The 20,531-nt window shown below is 32.6% G+C and overlaps 1 protein-coding gene across 1 annotated transcript in view; it reads left to right on the top strand.

The window, feature by feature from the left end:
• GPLD1 (glycosylphosphatidylinositol specific phospholipase D1) overlaps positions 1–20,531 on the top strand; it is an 871,054-nt gene that overhangs the window by 721,654 nt on the left and 128,869 nt on the right. Inside the window, exon 22 of the mRNA XM_044065746.1 lies at positions 18,005–18,157. Within this exon, the coding sequence (XP_043921681.1) occupies positions 18,005–18,157 (153 nt within the window). The remainder of the gene's footprint in view (positions 1–18,004; positions 18,158–20,531) is intronic.

Here is a 20,531-nt window from a genome sequence, read left to right as displayed (position 1 = left end):
TCAGACTATGCTGTATAACTCAGTTTGTGACCTACAAAATTAAAACCCAGATTTTGCACACATTATTGCAGGAGATTTCAATAAGGCAGAGTTAAAGTCAGTATTACTCTATTATTACCAACATTTGGGATTTGCTACTAGGGGAAATAACACCTTGGACAAAGTGCATATCAATATTAAGTTGGCATATAAAGCTGTGCAACATTCGCACTTGGATGGCTCAGACCACATTACCATTATGTTAATGCCAGTATATAAAACAGCACTAATCAGGGAAGCAAGTCAAGGTACGGCTATAGGGTGCAATCACAGCAATTCAAGATTACTCTGAGAACACAAATTGGAACATATTTAAAGAGGCTGCTACAGTCGTCTAACAGATCAACTTGGGCAAATACACAGAAACAGTGGTGATATATATATATATATATATATATATATATATATATATATATATATATATATTTATATGCATAGAAGATGTGACAGTGAATAAAAACATCATCATAAGAGCAAACCAAAAACCATGGCTAACAGGCAAAGTATACGAGTTGGTAAAAGAATGCAATGTGGCATTCAAGATGAATGACAAAGATGCTCTTAGGGTGGCAAGGGCAAATCTAAAGAGAGGGATGAAGAAGGCAAAGAGGGCATATGGAAAGAAAGTACAAAACCATTTTACTGACATGAGGGACTCCAGGAGTATGTAGCAGGGAATAAAATCCATAACCAAATACAAGCCAACATCAGCTCAATGTGAGGATAGCACAGAATTCCTGGATAGGCTGAACACCTTCTACATCAGATTTGAGGAGAGGAACTGCTCCTAGGCAATGGTAATCCCTACAGGCCCAGGTGATGAAGTGCTTATTCTAAACCAAGCTGAGGTGAATGAAAAAGACCCTGTGTCAGGTGAATCCAAGAAAGGCTGCTGAGCCGAACAACATATTGTGTAAGATGTTAAAGGACTGTGCTGAGCAACTAAGCACTGTACTGATGGATATATTTAATATCTCCCTCATTTAAGTGAAGGTACTCAAGTGCTTTAAAAACACAAACATTATACCACTACTGACAAAAGCCATCATGTCCATCATCATGAAAAGTTTTGAAAGGGTGGTCAAAAAACACCTGACAGCAACCCTTTCAACAGCACTTGATCCACTGCAGTTCGCATACCATGCAAACCGCTCCTTGGCAGATGCCATCTATGTTGCACTGCATCTCACAATGGCACACCTAGAAAAAAGGACAGTTATGTCAGAATGCTGTTTATTGATTTTAGTTCAGCATTCAGTGCAGTGATCCCACAACAGCTAAAAGAAAAACTTGTCCACCTAAGTGTTAATAATCACATGTGCACCTGGATCCTGGACTTTTGAACTGGAAACCTCAAAAAGTATGTGTGGGCAAGAATTCCTCAAAGAGCATCACTATCAGCACAAGAGTGCCTCAGGGCTGTGTGCTAAGCCTGCTGCTGTTTTACCATCTTGACCCACGACTGTAAAGCCAGATTTAACACCAACCACATCATGAAGTTTATGGATGACACTACAGTTGTGGGCCTCATCAGCAAAAGAGAAAAAAAACTTACAGGGAAGAAGTGCAAGTGATTTCTCTGATTGACTGGTGTGTCAGGTATAATCTTCACCTCAATGTCAGTAAAACCAAGGAGATCATAATAAACTTCAGGAGAGTACAAGCAGCTCACTTTCCTCTCATGATAAATGGGGAAATAGTGGAAAGGGTAAAGAACACAAAATTCCTGGCGGTCTGTATAGTAGAGGATCTTTCTTGGTCATCCAGTACCAGTCACATAGTAAAGAAGGCCCATCAATGCATGCACTTCCTGAGGAGACTAAGGAAAGCAAACCTATCTCCCTCTAGCCTCTCAACCTTCTACAGGGGTATCATAGAAAGTATCCTAATGTGCAACTTTACAATGTGGTACGGAAGCTGATCAGCTGCAGAACCAAAAGTAGTACAAAAGATACTCAAGAGTTGCGGAGAAAATAATTGAACACAAACTTCCATTGATAAAGGATCTACACACAAAGCATTGTTACAACAGAGCAACAAAAATAGCAAGTGATCCTACTCACCCTGTTTTTGAAATATTCACATGCCTGTCATCTGGCAGAAGATACCACAGTGTACACTGTAAAATGACCAGGTTCAAGAACAGTTTTTTCTCACAAGTGATTAGACTCTTGACATCTGGTATTATTTTCAGGGATGTATGACACTGACAAGTCTTGTGATAACCAAACAAAAATGCAATAAATAATAAGACATCATAGCCAACTTATCAAGTTACAAGAAAATTATGTGCAATACAAACTGCTAGATATTTTCATGATATAGAGAACATGAGAATTACATTGTATAATAAGTATGGGTGAAATAAGGAACAATCAGCTGCTATAGTGGTGTATACAATAATTGTAGTAATAAGTAATACTATAACTGTCTAAGAGAAAGGTAAATGTTCGGTTTTATACACATGTAATTGTATGTGTGTATTTGTCTTCTCAATTTGAGCATGATGCACATAATTTCATTTAGACTTCACTTGTGGTGTCTAAATGACAATAAAATTTACTTTGAGTTTATCAGATACCTTACTAATATCACCTACCATAAGTTTCACATCTTTCCTTTGACTTATAATATTATCCATAGTTTTTCTAACCACTAGTAATAATTCCTGTCATCCCTTCCCTTTTATATCATATAGACTTTCTTCCATAATATATTTCATCCTTTCTTCCATTCCCCTCTGTATTATTCTTATAAAACACTTATATTTTGTATTTGATGTGATAGCTCTCCATTCTTTTGTTTCATTCTTTTTAGCTTTCTTCCATATAAATTTACATAACTTTTTATAAACAAACCCTTCTTTCAACCATTCATTCAAAAGGTTTACAAAACACTTTCATTGCCAACCCCTTAATTTCTTGTACATTTCATACCCTCTATCATATGGACTTGATACTGAATCAACAGTTACTTTCTTAAGTACTTCGTCCAATTTACTAATAGTAATTTCTTTTTCAAATTCTTTCTTAACTCTTTCTTGACTTTTTTTTACTTTCTAATCTCTTTTATTTTCATTCTTTTTACTTTTATACATATTTTCCACATGATGTACTATAATACAGATAAGTTGCTCTTGTTTCTTTTTACCTCTCCTTTTACATTTTTGTTTCCCTCATTATACTAATATCCTCCTTGACTATTTTACCCAACTATACAGACACCTTCTCTCTTGTAATGAATATCTCTGCTTAAACAGTAATGTCTTATTTTTTCTTGACTTTTTATATATTTTCTTTTCCATATCATAATGCTGTCTGGTATTCATCTCTAAATTCTGCAGTTAATTTCTATATATCTTTCCATATGTCACTTTCTAATCCTTTCTTAAATCATCCTGCCATTAAAAAATATTTTTTATACTTCTTTTTAAATTCAGTCCAACATTCAGACCAAGTTTTATAAAAGTTCTTCATGGTTTTATGACCCCCTCCATAAATGCAGTGCTTCTCACTCTTCAAATCCATCCCATAATTTCTTGTTTGATTTTTAATTTCCTTTCCTGTTTTAATATACTTATTTCTTCTATCTCTAAATGATCCAAAAAGCCTGTCTCTAATGTGTCACTATCTGCGACACTCAAACCTTCCAACAGTACAAAATAATTAATTTCAAATCCAGTTACCCCTCTTCTATAAATCCATTGACTATTATTTCACACAGCTAACTTATCACATTTTTCACTTTTATTTTTAACATCTTGTCCTTTCTTTTTACATTTTCTCCTCAAATCACAATTAAGTCAGTCCTCTGCTATAATAATATTCATGTTAACCACCACATGATTTAATATTTGATTAAACAAATTCTCTCTTTTATTTTGTGTATAATCCTATAATTCTATAAATATATTCTCTCCAGCTCATGTGTACAACAGCTAACCTTTCCGTGTATACTAATGTCATATTTAGTATTATTACTATTTTACACAGTATAGCCACTCAAAAAAATATTCACCTCCTAAGTTCCATATTATTTTTCTACCCCACCCCCAGTTTTTCTGTTTGCAATCTTTAATCATTTGTCAGGAATCTTACATCCTATATAAGAACAATATCTACATCACATTTATCACACCATTACGGTACCCCACCCTTCTTACAGTATTCATAATACTATTCACATTTACTGAAAGCACTCTAAAATTATTTTCCTTCTTTTTAAGTTTAAGGAAGTGTTTAATTCTTTCCTTAATTGAATATTTTTTTAGCTTATCTACAGATATTCTGTGAGCCTCAGAATCAGATTTTTCACTATTTTCTTTAATTGAAACACATCTAAACTACTCTTTACCTTCCTTTTTAATCATTGGTGATGTATTTTTCAATCTTTTTTCACCCTTACTCTAGCACATATCAAATGTATTTTCTTAACATCCCTTCCAGTCCCTTCACAAACATTTGATTTATCAGTTTCAATTTTTTCTTTATTTACAACACTCTCAGTGCAGTTACCTTCATCCTCTTGAACTATAACATTTTTATCCGAATCATGTTTTATTACTTCATGCTGTTTTTCATTAATACGTTTTTCCCTTTTCTCTTACTTACTCATTACTTTCGGACTTTACAATGTTTTCTTCATCATCCTGCTCAACATTATATTGCTAATTATTTTTACCATCAAACCAAAATGCCCTTCACTTTTACTTATTCTACAAAATATTGACTATAATACTCTTTTTGTTACATTATCAATTTCCTGTTTTTCAAGACCCCTACTCCTTCTTCCACAACCATCGTTTGATTTTCCTTATATTTGATATTACCCAATTTCCATCAAACAAAATTTCATCCAATTTTTCATTCCATATTGTCCATACAATATAAAACAATTTCCTATCTTTCCATATTGTACATACAATATAAAACAATTTCCTATGTTTTGACACATTCCTTACTATAATTTTCATAAAAAAACATATGCAATCATATCCATATTTATCTTCTTGTAATTTTGTATTTCTTTAATAATCTTGTCCTCCATTATTTTTTCCCAAATTTTTCAGCTCTGCTACACTGTAACAAACATGTTCTACCATCACTAATTCATTACAAAAATAACATGTAGTTTGACTTACTCTCTTATATAACATATTTCCTTTTACTGATAATTTATTTGCAGCCCCCATAGAAAATCTTGGCATTTAACCCATTCATACTCCATGTATTCCTTTCTTTTATAGCTCAAACTTTTTCTTCTGTTAAATTTCTCCATGGATTTATGTCTTACTTTTGTGTCATTATGTTTTATACCAAATCTTTCTATTTTCCTCTGTCTCTTCTATTGTCAATTTCCATGTTTTTATTTTTTCTTGGTACAGCTTCATTTCTTCATTCACCCACATAGTCTCTCTTTTACTTGACTTCATTGAGAACCACTCTCTTTCATATTTCTGTTTTGATATCTTTATAACCAGTGTGTTTTCTTGCCCATTTATCCATTTCAACAGCTTATATAAATTTAATGAAGATCCATATATTACAGGATTTAATAATCCTAGTCCCCATTCTTCCTTATTCATGTATAACACTCCTCCTTTCTCTAAATTCAATCTAGATCCCCATATAAATGTAAAGATTATTTTGAATAATTGTTTCTCCAAATCTCTTGGTATCATATACACACTAACTATGTATGAATGTATTCTCATCCATATTGTTTTAATTAAATTTACTTTTTTCTTATAAAATAATCTGTATCTGCTCCACATAAAACTAAATCCTTTAAATTCTTTCAAAATGTCTCCCATTGTTCATTTATTAAGGTACATTCACCAAATTTAAATCCTAATGTTAATATATCTTTTCTTTCAATCAACATTCCTTCCAGCTGTTCCTCATTTCCATAACCCTTGCATTTTCTCTATTCATTGTTAATCCAACTTCTTGCAATTTTTTATGCACATATATAATTGCCTCTTTTATTTTCTCTCTATTCTTAGCCATTAAAATTTTATCATCTGCATATGACATAATGATTGGATATGAATACCAATTTTCTGTACAAATTTAACATTTTTCATTTCTTCAGTTATTTCTTTTACTACACAGTTCATGGACATTACAAAGACAGTACTACTTACTGGATATCCATGTTTTAAACCTCTGTTCATCTCAATTTCTTCACTTAACCAACCATTTACTAAGATACTAATGTACTACAATTATATCCTCCCATTATTTGCCATAACATTTCATGCTGTGTTTAATCTAATGTTTTGTTTATGTTTTGTTTATATCAGTCACCATTAATTTTGCTTCCTTTTGTTCTTTTTTATATTGTCCACCATTTCCCTAATTATCATTGATAATTCTTGGCTCCCTTTTACTTTAACCCATTAAACGTCTTCTTCCATTGTGTATTACAATTTATTTTCTAGTCATTTTGCATTATCTTCATAAATATCTTTATAGTTTTGCATTATCTTCATAAATATCTTATAATCAGTGTTATTCCAATTTATGTTCCAGTCCTTTTACATTATCTTCATAAATATCTTATAATCAGTGTTATTCAATATTACTGCTCTCCAGTTTCTTTATTTCATTTTCTCTCCTTTTTTCCATATAAACCTCATAACTCCTCTACCTATTTTTGCATAACAAATATTGTCATTTATCCATTCATTAAACAGTTCCATCAAAATTTATTTTTGCTATTGTAACAAATTATTTTACATTAAATATCCAATACCATAATCTCCTGCTGCTGAATTTATATTTATTTTCCTCAATACCATCTCTAAGTCTATACTCATATTTTTTCCATTTTTATTCATTTCTTCCATAATTTGATTTACACTCCAATTATTTTCTTTATCCCTCTTTTTTGCAATCTCTTTAACATACTGCACAACCTTATTCATAACATTTCTTTGTTCTGTTTCAATTTCTCCATTTTTATTTTTCATTTCTCTCATTATACTACTTTATTCCATTACTTTTACTCTCTTAAAAGCAGCAAATAGCAAACAACTGGTTCAAAAAATAAAAAAAATAAGATTGCAGACTTCTTCAGACTGAGATATACATAACATTTCTACATTTTAAAATAAATATAGAAATGTTATGTATACCTCAGTCTGAAGAAGTCTCTGAGCTTGAATTGGAAGAGATGAAAATGCTTACTTGAGGTTGTGTTTTGACTAAAAGTGGTGGTTGCTATCAGATACTGCGATCTTATTTTTATTTCCTTTAGTTTTTTACTCAAACATGGTGATACTTCTTCCTTTTTCCTTTGAGAAAATATTTTATGTAATAGATCTTTATTTTTTTATTGATACTTTTAGTAAATTTCTTCTTCTTTTCTAAAATATTCCTTTCCATTTCTGTCCAGTTTGCCCAATACAGTTTTTATATTTTCCTTTATTATTCTTTTTCTATTTGTCTTATTCTAGTTTCCCAAATTAAATACATTCTTTTGTTTTCCTTTTAAGTACTATCTACCATTTTGACCAGTTATTATAAAAATATCTCATAGAAAATGATATTTCCATAACTCCATTATATCTTTTTACCTTTCTCATTCCACTTTTTTTCATTTATTTTCTTTATTCCTCTTCCAATTTTTATGCATTCTCTATATTTATCAATATAGCCAAATTATCCAAAAATACTGTTTCTACTACTTATTCTATCATGACTTTATAGTTTTAGATCTAAAAAATAATCTATTTCTGTTTTCAATTTCCTCTTCTATATCTACTTTTATTAATTTCATATAACTCTAAATTCCCACATTTTATTATTTCTTCCAGTATTTTTATCTGATCTATATCATTTTGCATTTTATGTGTTAAGTCATAATTAAAATCCCGCTATTATATCCATATTTACTATGACATAGTGCAACATTTCTTGAAATAATTTCTCTCTTTCTTTATATATTACACAAGCATATATTGCTATAAGTTTACAAACCTTTCCTTCCCACCTTAAACCGACTACTGTTAATTTTCCTAATCTAACTAAAGCATAATACAATAGTTTTATTGCTATACTATATAATATAGTTGTCCCTGAGCATGTTTCTTTGCCCAAATTCCACATTTTACCTTGAATCCATAAATTTTCTGTTCGCTTTGTTTCTTCTTTAGTTAAACCTGTAACATCCTCTAAGACTATTTAAACCTATCTACTTATTGCACTATCCTAAAACCCCAATCCTTCTTACTACATTTTTTTACACAGTTGACATTGACAGATAAAATTCTGAGAATGTTTACTTCTCTTCTTCTTAATTTGCAGTAAATTATTTATCTGTTTCCTTTCTTTTTTACTTTCCCTTGAAATTTCCTTTTCTTATCTTTAACTCTTTTCTTTTCCACTGCAATTGTTCCTTTTAACCATTTTCAAGTCTATATCATCTCCATCACTAATTTCTGATCTGTTTTCCATTTCCCTTTCCCCTTTTTCCTTTATCGATCTTATTTCTTCTTGTGTATGATTGTCTAAACTTTCCTTTTTATCTTTTGGTTGTTCTCCTTTTTGCAATTGTTCTTTGTCATTTGCTTTTCTCTAATCTGTCCCTCTACCTTAAGTTCTATATTTTTCTATTTCTCACAATCCGTCCATAAATTACTTGTTTGTTTGCATTCACAAAATTTAATTTTATATTTTTGCATCATGACCAATCTCCTCACATAAATAACATTTCTTGTTGCTACAATTGCTTACAAAATATCCCACTAACCTACAAAAAACATGGTTTTGGTTGTCCCCAGTACTTAACATCAGTTCTATTACCTTCAACATTAATTATGCTAGGGATATGTGCAATTGTTCAGTTTTCCATTTTCAAAATCAAATTACAATCCCAAGCCACTATACAAAGTCTTCTATTATCAAATACTTTAGAAATGTCCTTTACTTCTTTGCAAAAGGTCTTTAATATATTTTTAACAGTTTCTCTTTTAGTTTCTGTCTAAACTTGTATATTAACTTGTTTGTGTTTCACAAAGGAAAGTCCTTATAATATATTTATTTCACAGATGTGTCTTTTCTTTTCTTTTTTTCTTTTTTTTTTGATACTCTCCCAAAAAAACTAATACTGCAGTAGTCTCAAAGAAAATGTCACAATAAGTATCTTTTTTAAATTAGAATAAAAGCTCTTACCTCATGAGCCCTGAGTCCATATTTTATATCTGTCCATTCCTTGTTCTTCTTTATTGTGACTTTTATCTACATATTTCTTCTTTTCTGTTCATTCTGACTTCTTCTCTCTCTCCTTTCTTCCTTCTCTTCTCAGACCACTTCTGCGGACATTTTTTGTTATGTTCTTGTCCATCATCTTTATGTATTCTTTCCATCATTTCCTCCCAAGATAAATTCTTCCCTGTCTTGTGCTCACTCTATCATCCTACATCTCTCCTCTCTTCACGAAGGAAACTCCTTATAATATATTTATTTCACAGAGATGTCTTTTGTGTTTTTCTTTTTTTTTGATACTCTGCTAAAAAGATATCTAATACTGCAGTAGTCTCAAAGAAAATGTCATAATAAGTATCTTTTTTAAATCAGAATAAAAGTTCTTACCTCATGAGCCCTGATTCCATATTTTATATCTGTCCATTCCTTTTTCTTCTTTATTGTGACTTTTATCTACATACTTTTTCTTTTCTGTTCCTTCTGACTTCTTCTCTCTCTCCTTTCTTCCTTCTCAGACTACTTCTATGGACATTTTTCTGTTAAGTTCTTGTCCATCCTCTTTATGTATTCTTTCCATCATTTCATCCCGAGATAAATCCTTCCCTGTCTTGTACTCATTCTATCATCCTACAACTCTCCCAAATTATTCCTGAATTACTTATGTTGCCCCTCCTCTCCCTGAAAAATATCTTCAGTATCCTCTATCTGGTCACCCACATAATTATCTGTGCCAGATAACTCCACTTCCTTCTTGGAAAATAAATACAAGGTGTTGGCAATCACCTCTATTCCTCACTCCTCTCTCACCTTGTTCACATGCCATTCTCTTGGCTGGCACTGTACTAGAAACAATAATAGACAGTATCATTCATTGGCTGCACACATTGTGAGTTTTGTAGCAGTAGGGGAAGTTCGCCAGTGCCCTTTCCCCTAGTCAGTATAAATACCAACTCAAATCTTCCCTGAAAAGAGGCCATTGACCTAATGGAACTTCTATTACTTATGAACTCATTGGTCAAAAAAGTTAGTCTTGGGGTTTGGCTGGCTATTATTGAAGCATAAACAGGAAGTTTTATATTTGGAAGATCTGGTTTTGCTGTGATCATACTGTATTTTGTGATAATAGAGTGTTGATTGTCTTGGTTTGGCTTGAGTAATGCATGGTGAAGTTTGGTTTGTGAGTACATCTCTTCACTCCTGCCAGCTTCAGGTTCATTGGTTGAAAAAGTCACTTTGAATTTGATTGGTTACTCCAGACCTCGAAGTATGCAGGAGAGGTTTTAGTTATCAGAAACTTAGTGTAATTATGATTGTATTACATATGAAATGTTAATAATTTTTTATACATCATTTCATATGATGATTACGTTAATTTTTGGTGAATGCTGAAGCACATTTTCTTGACTTCTTTGGAAGATGTTATAATTGTTTATAAACAATTTATGGTCTGATGTAATTCTAAGTATATATTGCTACAACTATAGCCATTGGCCAAATGATAGCATATTCTTATTGGAGGAATTTATTAATACTCATTCTTTATTGGTTTACAACTTTTAAGACTTGTGATTGGTCCCTAACTGAATTTTAGCCTTATGATTGGCTCTAACAATAATACTCTTTATTATTGCTTCATAAACTTCAATGCTTTGTTATACAATCACACAAAAAATGAAAATGTAGATCTAAGCTAAGAAATTTGGTCTAAAGTGCATTATTACACAGTTAAAACTGTTTAAATATACAGAATATTATACACGAATGAAGGAAAATGCTTTGTTTTTTTATCGATGAATAGGCCATTTTACCATTGGTTTAGGATAGTGATTACTTTTGACCTGAATGGTTGATTTTTAAGTTTTATTAACATATTACATTTTATTGACCAAATATTTTTGGCACTTTAATAGCAATTTTTAATTGGTTGTTTTACTATTTAAATATTTGTTTGTTTGAGCTTTGATCTGAAGAAGGGTTACAACTCGAAAGCACTTAGCATTTTATTAATAAAGTTCTTGTTTAGCCGTGGAGTGGTCGTGGTATTCTCTTTTGGATTTTTACTACTTCATACATTTGGATACCTGACCTTGATGTGGATATCTCTCTCTCTCTCTCTCTCTCTCTCTCTCTCTATATATATATATATACCTATATATATCTAGGTATAGATACACACACACACACACACACACACATATATATATATATATATATATATATATATATATATATATATATATATATATATATATATCTATATATATCTATACATTATATATATATATATATATATATATATATATATATATATATATATATACTACCAATTTTTTTGTTACTTTTATCTTTCTTTTTGTCTGCTTTGTTATACTGAACATTCCATGTTTGTATAATGCTGTTGGGCCTAAAATTAGTCATGTTTCATCAGTTCCCTCACTCTAGTAATTCTTTTTATGATGGTAATGGGTCCCTGTTTCTAAGACCCTTAATACAGACACTTAACTAATGTTATCTTCAGCTTGCCATATCAACAAATCATTTCTCTTCACTCAGAACCCTATCCCCCGCAACCAAGTCTTTACAAATATCAGAATAGCTTTACTAACATCTCCAGGCCATATACACATATAGTGTACCACTACATTTGTAATATAAACCTTATGATAGCCATGTACTGTATATAATTGTCTCTGAACCTGTTTAATACCCCACCTCTTAACTATGATATTAACATTTTCTGCCCTACCAAATTCCTTCTCACACTTCCATTTCTTTGAATGCCTAATCACTAATCATAAGATTAGTTATCTCTTTGATAAGCCCACTAATACACCTCTTCAAGTGCTCAGTGTTCAACATTTACTAACTAAATGCATAAATATCTTATATTGTAATAGTTTCTTTTATTTCATATGGATGTGATCTAATTAGCAAATGTAGCTCTAATTGTTACTGTATGTTACTTACTGTCTGTTCACGTACATCACTGAATGTCTGTTTAAAAATGCTTGTAACATGTTGGAGCTTTTCTCCCCAGGCCTCTGCTGAAAAGTTTTTCACTAAACAGAGATAGACAAGCCCAGTAAATAAAAGCAAAATAATTAAGAAATAAAATAAATACAAAAAATAAGACATGATTTGCTATTCAGAATGGCTTTCCCCATCCCTCTAAGCTGTTCTAATTCAGAGAGTGTCCTACCACTGGATAGTCTCAGCATAGAGAATGGCCTTGTGGATAGAGCTGTGTGCTAATGTGGCAATCTGGGAAAGTGGCTAATGTTGATTTGCCATGTGCTCTCCCCAGAAATGTCAAAAACTTCCAATTTCTCAGCTGACTGATTCAGAGAATTGGTCATTCAAGTAAAATTTAACTCTGGAAAGACAAAATTAACATTATAAAACATGGCAGCCACCCATGGGTGCCCTATACGTGGAGTTTTGTTTACATTAGTTATGAATGTGGTAATTTTATGATGTATGATATGGCGAGAGAGATGGGATGAGAATTCCAGTATATTTGATATATGATGACAATTTAATAATAATTGCTAAGAATAAAATGTGTGTAAAGGAAATGATTTATGTAGTTGAGAAAGAGTTAAGAGAAGTATGATTAGTGTTGAACAAAGATAAAAGTAAAGGATTTGGAGATGCTGTAAAAATTGGTGAGATATATTTCTCAAAGTCTGACATAAGTATAATGGGAATTATGTTTGGGAATATAGAAGTAGCAGGAGGACACTAGAAGGAAGGAAGAAATAAAGAGTAGCAAATGTGGGGAGCATTCCAAATGACATTTGCAAAGCAATCTATTTGATACATGCATATATGTTGGAGAAACTGAGAAATATAGCAGCAGTGTTAGCATTTCCAAAATGATAGAAGACGAATTATTGGAAATTCACGGGGAGGTATTTGGAATTCAGGGTTGAAACCTATTAAAAGCCGGGTGTTGTATTGTAAAAAAAGAAGATGGAAGAATAGGTTTAAGGAGTCCCATTGTACATTTAGCTTCAATTAATTTATATTGGATGCTAAATAGCATGACAGAGAAGGACAAAAATATAGTAGGAAAGATGATGTGGTAGAAATATAAAGAATTTTGGATGACAGAAAGCAGAAGAAAAAGAAGAAGGGAATATGAAAATAAGGACGTTAAAGACTATAGTAAAAATCGGTGAATAGGGATAGAGGGTGTACATAAAAATAGGAAAGTATTGCATGAAGAAATTATGGAGAACATTTATGTGAAACCACAGGTGCAAAAAAGTGTGACTATTAAAAGATATAGGGTAGTGAAATGGTAAATATTCTATGGATATTAATATTGCAAAAGTTACCAGTCAAGAGACAAATGAAATGTAAACATATTAATGAACAATTATGCCAGAAATGCATGGTGGATGAATCTATTGGACATGCACTACTGGTTGTGATCTAGTTTAACAAATATGGAAAAAAGTTTAAAATGAATATCAGTTTGAATGATTTCAAAATACAGCTTTGGATATGATGTGTTATGGAATTTATGATGAAACGAAAGAACGAAGAAAAGATCATAGGTATGATATTAATAAGTACTGGGTGGCTCATCTGGAATAATGTCAAGAATTGCTGTATAATAAAATGTGGGAGCATGAAATTATTATGAGAAGAATAAAACCATGGTTTTGAAGCAAGGGAGTGGGGAGATGAAATTTGAATAGTTTAATATATTTAAAAGACTGTATATGGATTTACTTAATGCTCTGCACTTGATAATTATTATGTTGGATTTTCTGTTCTGTAAAATGACAAGGGATATAGAAAATTGAATGATGTATATGAATGGAAAGCTCCAGCTCTAGTGATGCCAGAGTACCGCTGCTGGTCTTGGACCCTTCCAATATGGCGGGGGGATAGCAGTCACAGAGCTTAGAGTATTGCAGGGCCTAACCTGTGGAGCCTGATACAGAGATGGCAGAGGGAGTTGTGACTATTTTGGTGGTGAAAGACTTCAAACTCATACCTTTATGGATTTAATCAAGGAGGAAGAGACAAAGGATGTTGAGGAGTTTGATTGGAATACAATGGCAGAATGAGAGCTACAAGAAAAAGACATTTTGGAAATGGCAATAAGAAGCTGGGAGCGAAGAAGAAATATTGTTCAGTTGTGGAGAAACCAGTCCTTTGAGGATACAGTTGCAGCAGGGGAAGTGAGAATGATATAATGTTGAAAGGAAAACTACAAAGATTTATGCTGAATTTGTGAAGAAGATGCATGGTGGAAGATAGAAGTGCAGGAGTGCAAAGGAACACTTAAAGACTGAATATGCAGAGAAAATGGCCAGTGGTAAGACTTATAACAAAAAACAGTAATATCACTAACATGTATAATGTTATAGATAATATTATTTTGCTACTTATTTTGATTTAAATGACAGAAGATTATTAATTCACTTTGGTAATGATGACTTTGAAGTGACATTTAAAACTTCTTTGTTAGCAGAATGCTTTAAGAATGAAGCAGAGAAAAAAATGCTGTCACGATAGAAAGACTTTCAGTTAAAGAATTTAAGCAAACAATTAAAAAGAAAATGAAATGTACCATTCTGAACATCAGATGTAGAATATGAGTTAAGTACTTGTTTTGTATCTGTTTGTAGTAAAGTAGATAATGTTACGAAATTGTATACTGAAAGAAACATTTGGACAGAATGGTGGGAAATATGTGCAACGACTGTGAGTGAAGGAGAATTCCGCATGCATCTTTTTGTGGGAAAACATATATGGGGAAAGACTGTAACAAAAAAAGATGTGGACAATGTGGAAAAAGGGGAATGCTACAAGGAATTGTTAACCAGCGTGTTAAAAATATAATGAAAGTGGTCATTTCTGGGTTCACTGCTGTTGTTTTAGAACTTGAAAGAGAAAACAAAGATGAAATAGTAGAGAAGTGGGTGGGATAATTAGTTCAAAATGCTACTGAAGATATTTCTGAAGATGAAAGCATTATGTGGGATATAAGTGAAGAAAATGTATAAAACACTTCAAAGGCTGAGGTAAATGAATAGGTGGATTTTCTGCAGATAGAAAGGTTTCACATACAAGTTCAAAATAAGTATGCAGCATTAGAAAGTGATGAAGCAGAGGAGAGACGTTTTACAAGAATGTAATGATGAAAAATCAGTTGGAGAAGGGTTAGCAGAAGAAAGTGAAAAATAAAACTGGCACTAAGAAAGAGGCAAAGGAAAAGGATGATATAGGAATATTGTCATTAAATGTAAACAGAATATGAAATAATATCAGGAGTTTGTAGGTTACTGAATTGTGTAAGAAATTAAGTATATATGTGATATGTTTGTTGGTTACAAGGAATATGAAGAAGGAGAAAAAGAGAAAGAGTTGAGGTGATATAGGGAGGGAAGATTATACAGTCAGTGAGAAATCACACAAGTTTAGGAATAGGTTTTCTGATATGAAATGAGGAAAAAAATACTAGATGTGATAGTTGCAGTACCTGGGAGGGTGGTAATAAATGATACGAGATGAAGGGAAAGCTGTGAATAATGATCTATGCAGGCACAAATATATTTAAAAGGAATATGATTAAAGACATAAATAAATATGTAATGGTAAAAGTGATAGTAATTATGGTGGAAGACTATAATTATAACTTAAGAAAGGAAAGAGGAAAAACAGCACAAGATATTAAGGTGATGAAAGAGTTGACAAAATGTGGAGGGTTGAAAATAGAGGAAAATAGGGATTGAACATTTAACAGGAATCTTTAGAACTGAAATAGATTATGCGATATATTCAAAAAATATGAAGGAAGTGATGGGGGATGGAAGTGGCTGAATTTTCAGATCAGAGGGCAGTATGGAGTAGTATATGAGATGGCAGAGGTAATAAAGGATGGAAAAGGAACTAAAAGGTTAACAGGTGAAGTGGGCAAGAAGGATAAAATGAAGAAACAACAGAGAAACCATGGAACGAACATGAGGCAATGAGAGTACACTGTGAAAGCTGGACATTGTGGGAGGTGTATAAGGGAAAATATAAACATTTTTTAGAAACAAGAAAAGAGTGAAAAGAAGAGGTAAGATGGAATATTTAGAAACAATGAGAACATATAAAAAAAAGAAAGAACAGGGCAGAGGCAGACTATAAAAACATAAAAAATGTATGAGAGAAATGAAGACAATGGTTTATATACAAACATTATTTTTAAAACAAAAAAGAGGAAGTTTTTAGGAGAAGAAGTTAAAACCAAAGAAGGGAATATGGATGTGCAACAGGACCACTATAGCAGGATCAAAGGATGCTGTGTAGGCCAGCCATAGATGACCTCTCAGCAGTCCATAAGAGACTGAGTACAGGGATAGTGTATTGAGGCCATCCTTGTAAGACATGTTCTTTACACCCTGTATTCTTTTGGTGAGGAGCCTCTGTGAATGCTCCATTTGTTGAATATGCTAGATCAGGTACATACTGAATGGAGCAATTTAATTGTTCAGATTAAGGCTGAGTACAGTGGAGCAATGACATCCTTGAACTTAGATGCCATACCTTTGCTTGTTGTGCAACACAGAATGGTTTTCTTACTACTGCTGCAGACACATGATGGTCAAAGGCCAGGTTACTGTCTACATGCATTCCCAAGTCCTTGACCACTGGGTCTTCTCTTGGGGGTGTATTATCAATGTGGTAGTTTCCAGGGTTAGCTGTCTTCCCAAAGGATACTATTATGTATTTCTTGGCATTGAGTTTTAAACCATGGTTCTGACACCAGTCCTTAGTCTGTGCCTTAATGCATTTCTAATATGACATGACTGTCACTTTAAGGATGTATTAACAGGTGGCTTGTAGTCGTAGTAGTGAAAAGCAACTGAATTAGTTAAGACAGATGAATTGAGTCAGTTCCCAGTTATCTGAGATAGCAGTGGAAGGGAACCTAATTTAATAGACAGTGTGGGACTACAGCATCAGTCACTTAATGAGTGTGAGAATGACTGGGTCTGTTTGTAGAGAATCGGAAATTAGAAGAGCCTGCATCTGTCTAGTACAACTTCAGTTAATAATGTTTACTTTCAGAATACACTATGTTCCCTGCCACATAAGTACTGCCACTGGCTCTAGGAAAGCTAACATTTGAAAAGCTAGCTAGAAAACTTAAAAAGAGCAACAATATTAAAGAAAAAGATATGACTGGATCAGATACCAGAAACACTTCAATAGTTATTTTAACCAAACAGTAAAAGTACAGTGAAGTAGAGTAAAACTGAATAAAAACACTTGCTATTTAGATGAACAGTCAGCTCAAAATATCAACTTTAGTAATTTTGGAGTATGGTCTCTGTGTTCAGCCTTCTGGAGCTTTAGACTTCAAAAGGCTTCAGAAACTAAGACAATATGGTTCTGACAATATGAAAGTGAAAAAATTAATAATGTAAAACTAAAAGTGTAAATATTAAGAATATAAAAATGTAAATAATGAAGAAATGCATATAGTATTAATATGTATAAATAAAGCAACTCCTTACTCTTTCTGTAATTGCCGTGCAATTTTTACATCTACTGGAACTGACTTAAACTCATGCAGTTCAGTTTTAAAACTGAATTTTAAAATTACAAACAGCATATTATCTGATTTAAAATAAACAAATAAATAGTTTGCCATTCTCATATCAGCCATGTATGCAACATTCACCCATCTTGCTGAGTGATCCCTGAAAAATCTTTGTTAATTTTTTCTTTCATATAATTTTTCACAGATTCAATTTCTGTCTCCCAGGCTGGGCAAGTTTTGCTTTATGAGCTGACAGCTGATAAGGGTATTTCTCAGATCAGTACCTTCACTGGGGACAAAGAGATATCCCGGTTTGGAGAAGCAGTTCACCTCTCTGATCTGGACAATGATGGAACAGGTGTGTAAAACTTGTGACAGTACATGCTAATACATAACAATTTCCACTCTGCAAGCACCGTTAATATAAATAAGTGCATTTCACTGTTCCCTAGTTACACAGCTTGGGAGCTGTAGTCTGAGTCATGCTGTCATGAGCTGTAATTTGCATCTACAGTGTATTTTTCCATTCAGAGTGTGGTAAGGAAGAAATGCATGCGCACCTCTTTTCCTTTATTCTTTATGCAGACAGAGACAATAAAAATCCTTGCTGACTTGCAATGCCACTTTGTAATTTTGCTGTCCTTCTTGTGGAAGAGAATGTAGAAGTAATATTCTGGAATGTGCACAGTATAAATGGAGAATACAGAGATAAATATGGGATCAGTGGAAGAGTCATTCATTCATTTGCCCCCAGTGCCTGCTTTAACCTTTTTATGGGTGTGCCAGCTAAGTCCTATCCCAGCAAACAATGGATGTGAGAAGGAGATCCAGTCCTGGGTGGGGCACCATTGTTTCACTGTTTAAGCAATTTCCAAATACAAAATAATGAAACCAAGAAGAATACCACAAAACTACTTTATTTCATAAAATTTAATGAGATAAGAAATCAGAATCTGACTGTGGATACATACATACATACATACACATATATGTACATACATACATATATAGGAAACAGAAAACCCATAGTGTCAATTAACTTAAAACAGAAAATGTATCAGCCATAAAATTGCCTAAGGCTGTCTTAAATAAATTAACAGTAAGTCATTTTCTATCATCTTATTTTTGACATCAGCAATCTTAAGTGTAACCTGCACAAACCGTTTATCTGTTTTAAATGTCGAATTTTAGTCTAAATTTACATTCTAGTCAGAGCTGTGTCTGAAAATTGTCCACTGGGAGCAGTGCTCTACCTGATTAGCTAATTAAAATAAAAAAGAAATAAAATAGGATTTGGACTGTTCCATGGCACCACCGTATGAAACAGAAAATTATCTTTCCTAATTAGACCATAATAGTCAAATAGAAAAAGATCTTTATGGGCTCAAAATCTTTGTATGATTTCATCTTATTCCTCTAAATAAGAGAGAAAAATACCTATATTGTTTAAACTGCAATCATAGTTAAGTTTTCCTATGCTCTGTAGGTTTTTTATCTACCCGCACTGCATACTTTTGTTGATTACCTGATGAAGTATTCACATGTGGATTCCACTGGCACACAGAATGCACAAATGCAGGCCTAATTAGACCCCTAAATATTTGTAACTCCAGTGCACTTGGTCTTCCATGGAAGAATCCTAAGAAAATGTATCTAACTGTCACATTTTTATGATTAAGTACAGGACATTTTATTAGAAATTAATTTAGAATTTTTCAACATTCCTAGATCACTGTACTCATCTATTTGAACGATTATCTCATCGTTTGTCCATATTCCTTTTCTCAAGATTCATAAGTGCACATTTCTTAGCACCGAATATTAAATTATCTTTTGCTGCCCAGTTCAAAATCCATGCAGCTTAGTCCTGAAAATCAGTTATCCCCATGAAAAATCATTATTCTTACCACCTGTATATCAGAAGTTCATTTAGAAATCCCAAAATTCAGGAATTTGGGAAACCTGCATGGATATTAAATAGTAGAGGAGTAAATATCAATCCTTGAAGTAATCCACATGCTGTGAGATGTTTGCTTCCTATAATTTTATTAAAATCGACCTGCCAGTCTGAATCTACACAGTATAGAAGGGGTTAAAACTATATTTTTTAATTTGTCCAAAAGGATTTAGTGCTACACTCAGTCAATACCTTTGGATGTTTACAAAAGAAGAAAACTAACATCCATACCATCATCTATAGCAGAGCAAGCATTTTTCTGAAGAACATCAGATGTGCAGGAGCTGATGAAGTGATATTAAATGTATGTTAATTATGCTATGTTTTTAAAGTACAGACCTGTGAAAATATTTATAAACTAACTGGAGGCTATTCATAGCTAAGGGCAATGACACATTGCAATTACATTTTGTGGAAACAGAATTTACTTGAAAATGACTAAGACAGCTTACGTTAATCACACCAGGTGGCAAAACACAAGAATCCTGCTTAAAATAATAACAAATGATCTCTTGAAACTGGAGACAAACTCATTTATGTCAATGACGCTTGTGTGAGGATTAAGTATGTGGCTGTCTTCTAGACTTCAGAGAAAGTTACACTCATTAAATAAGTCAGAAGCACTTCAGTTTCTTGTACAGATGTTGTCCCAATAAAGATATGTTTAAATATTGGCTGTTTATCACCTCTGGATTTTTCTAGGGTGCTTTCTGTTGCAATCACTCTAGTACAGAAAAAATACAACTAGGAGTAGGGAAACCTACATAGGTACTTG

This window comes from Protopterus annectens, chromosome 3.part0 (assembly GCF_019279795.1).
Source record: "Protopterus annectens isolate FY-2018-M chromosome 3.part0, PAN1.0, whole genome shotgun sequence".
Classification (NCBI taxonomy): domain Eukaryota; kingdom Metazoa; phylum Chordata; order Ceratodontiformes; family Protopteridae; genus Protopterus; species Protopterus annectens.
This window is presented reverse-complemented; position numbering and strand designations above follow the sequence as displayed.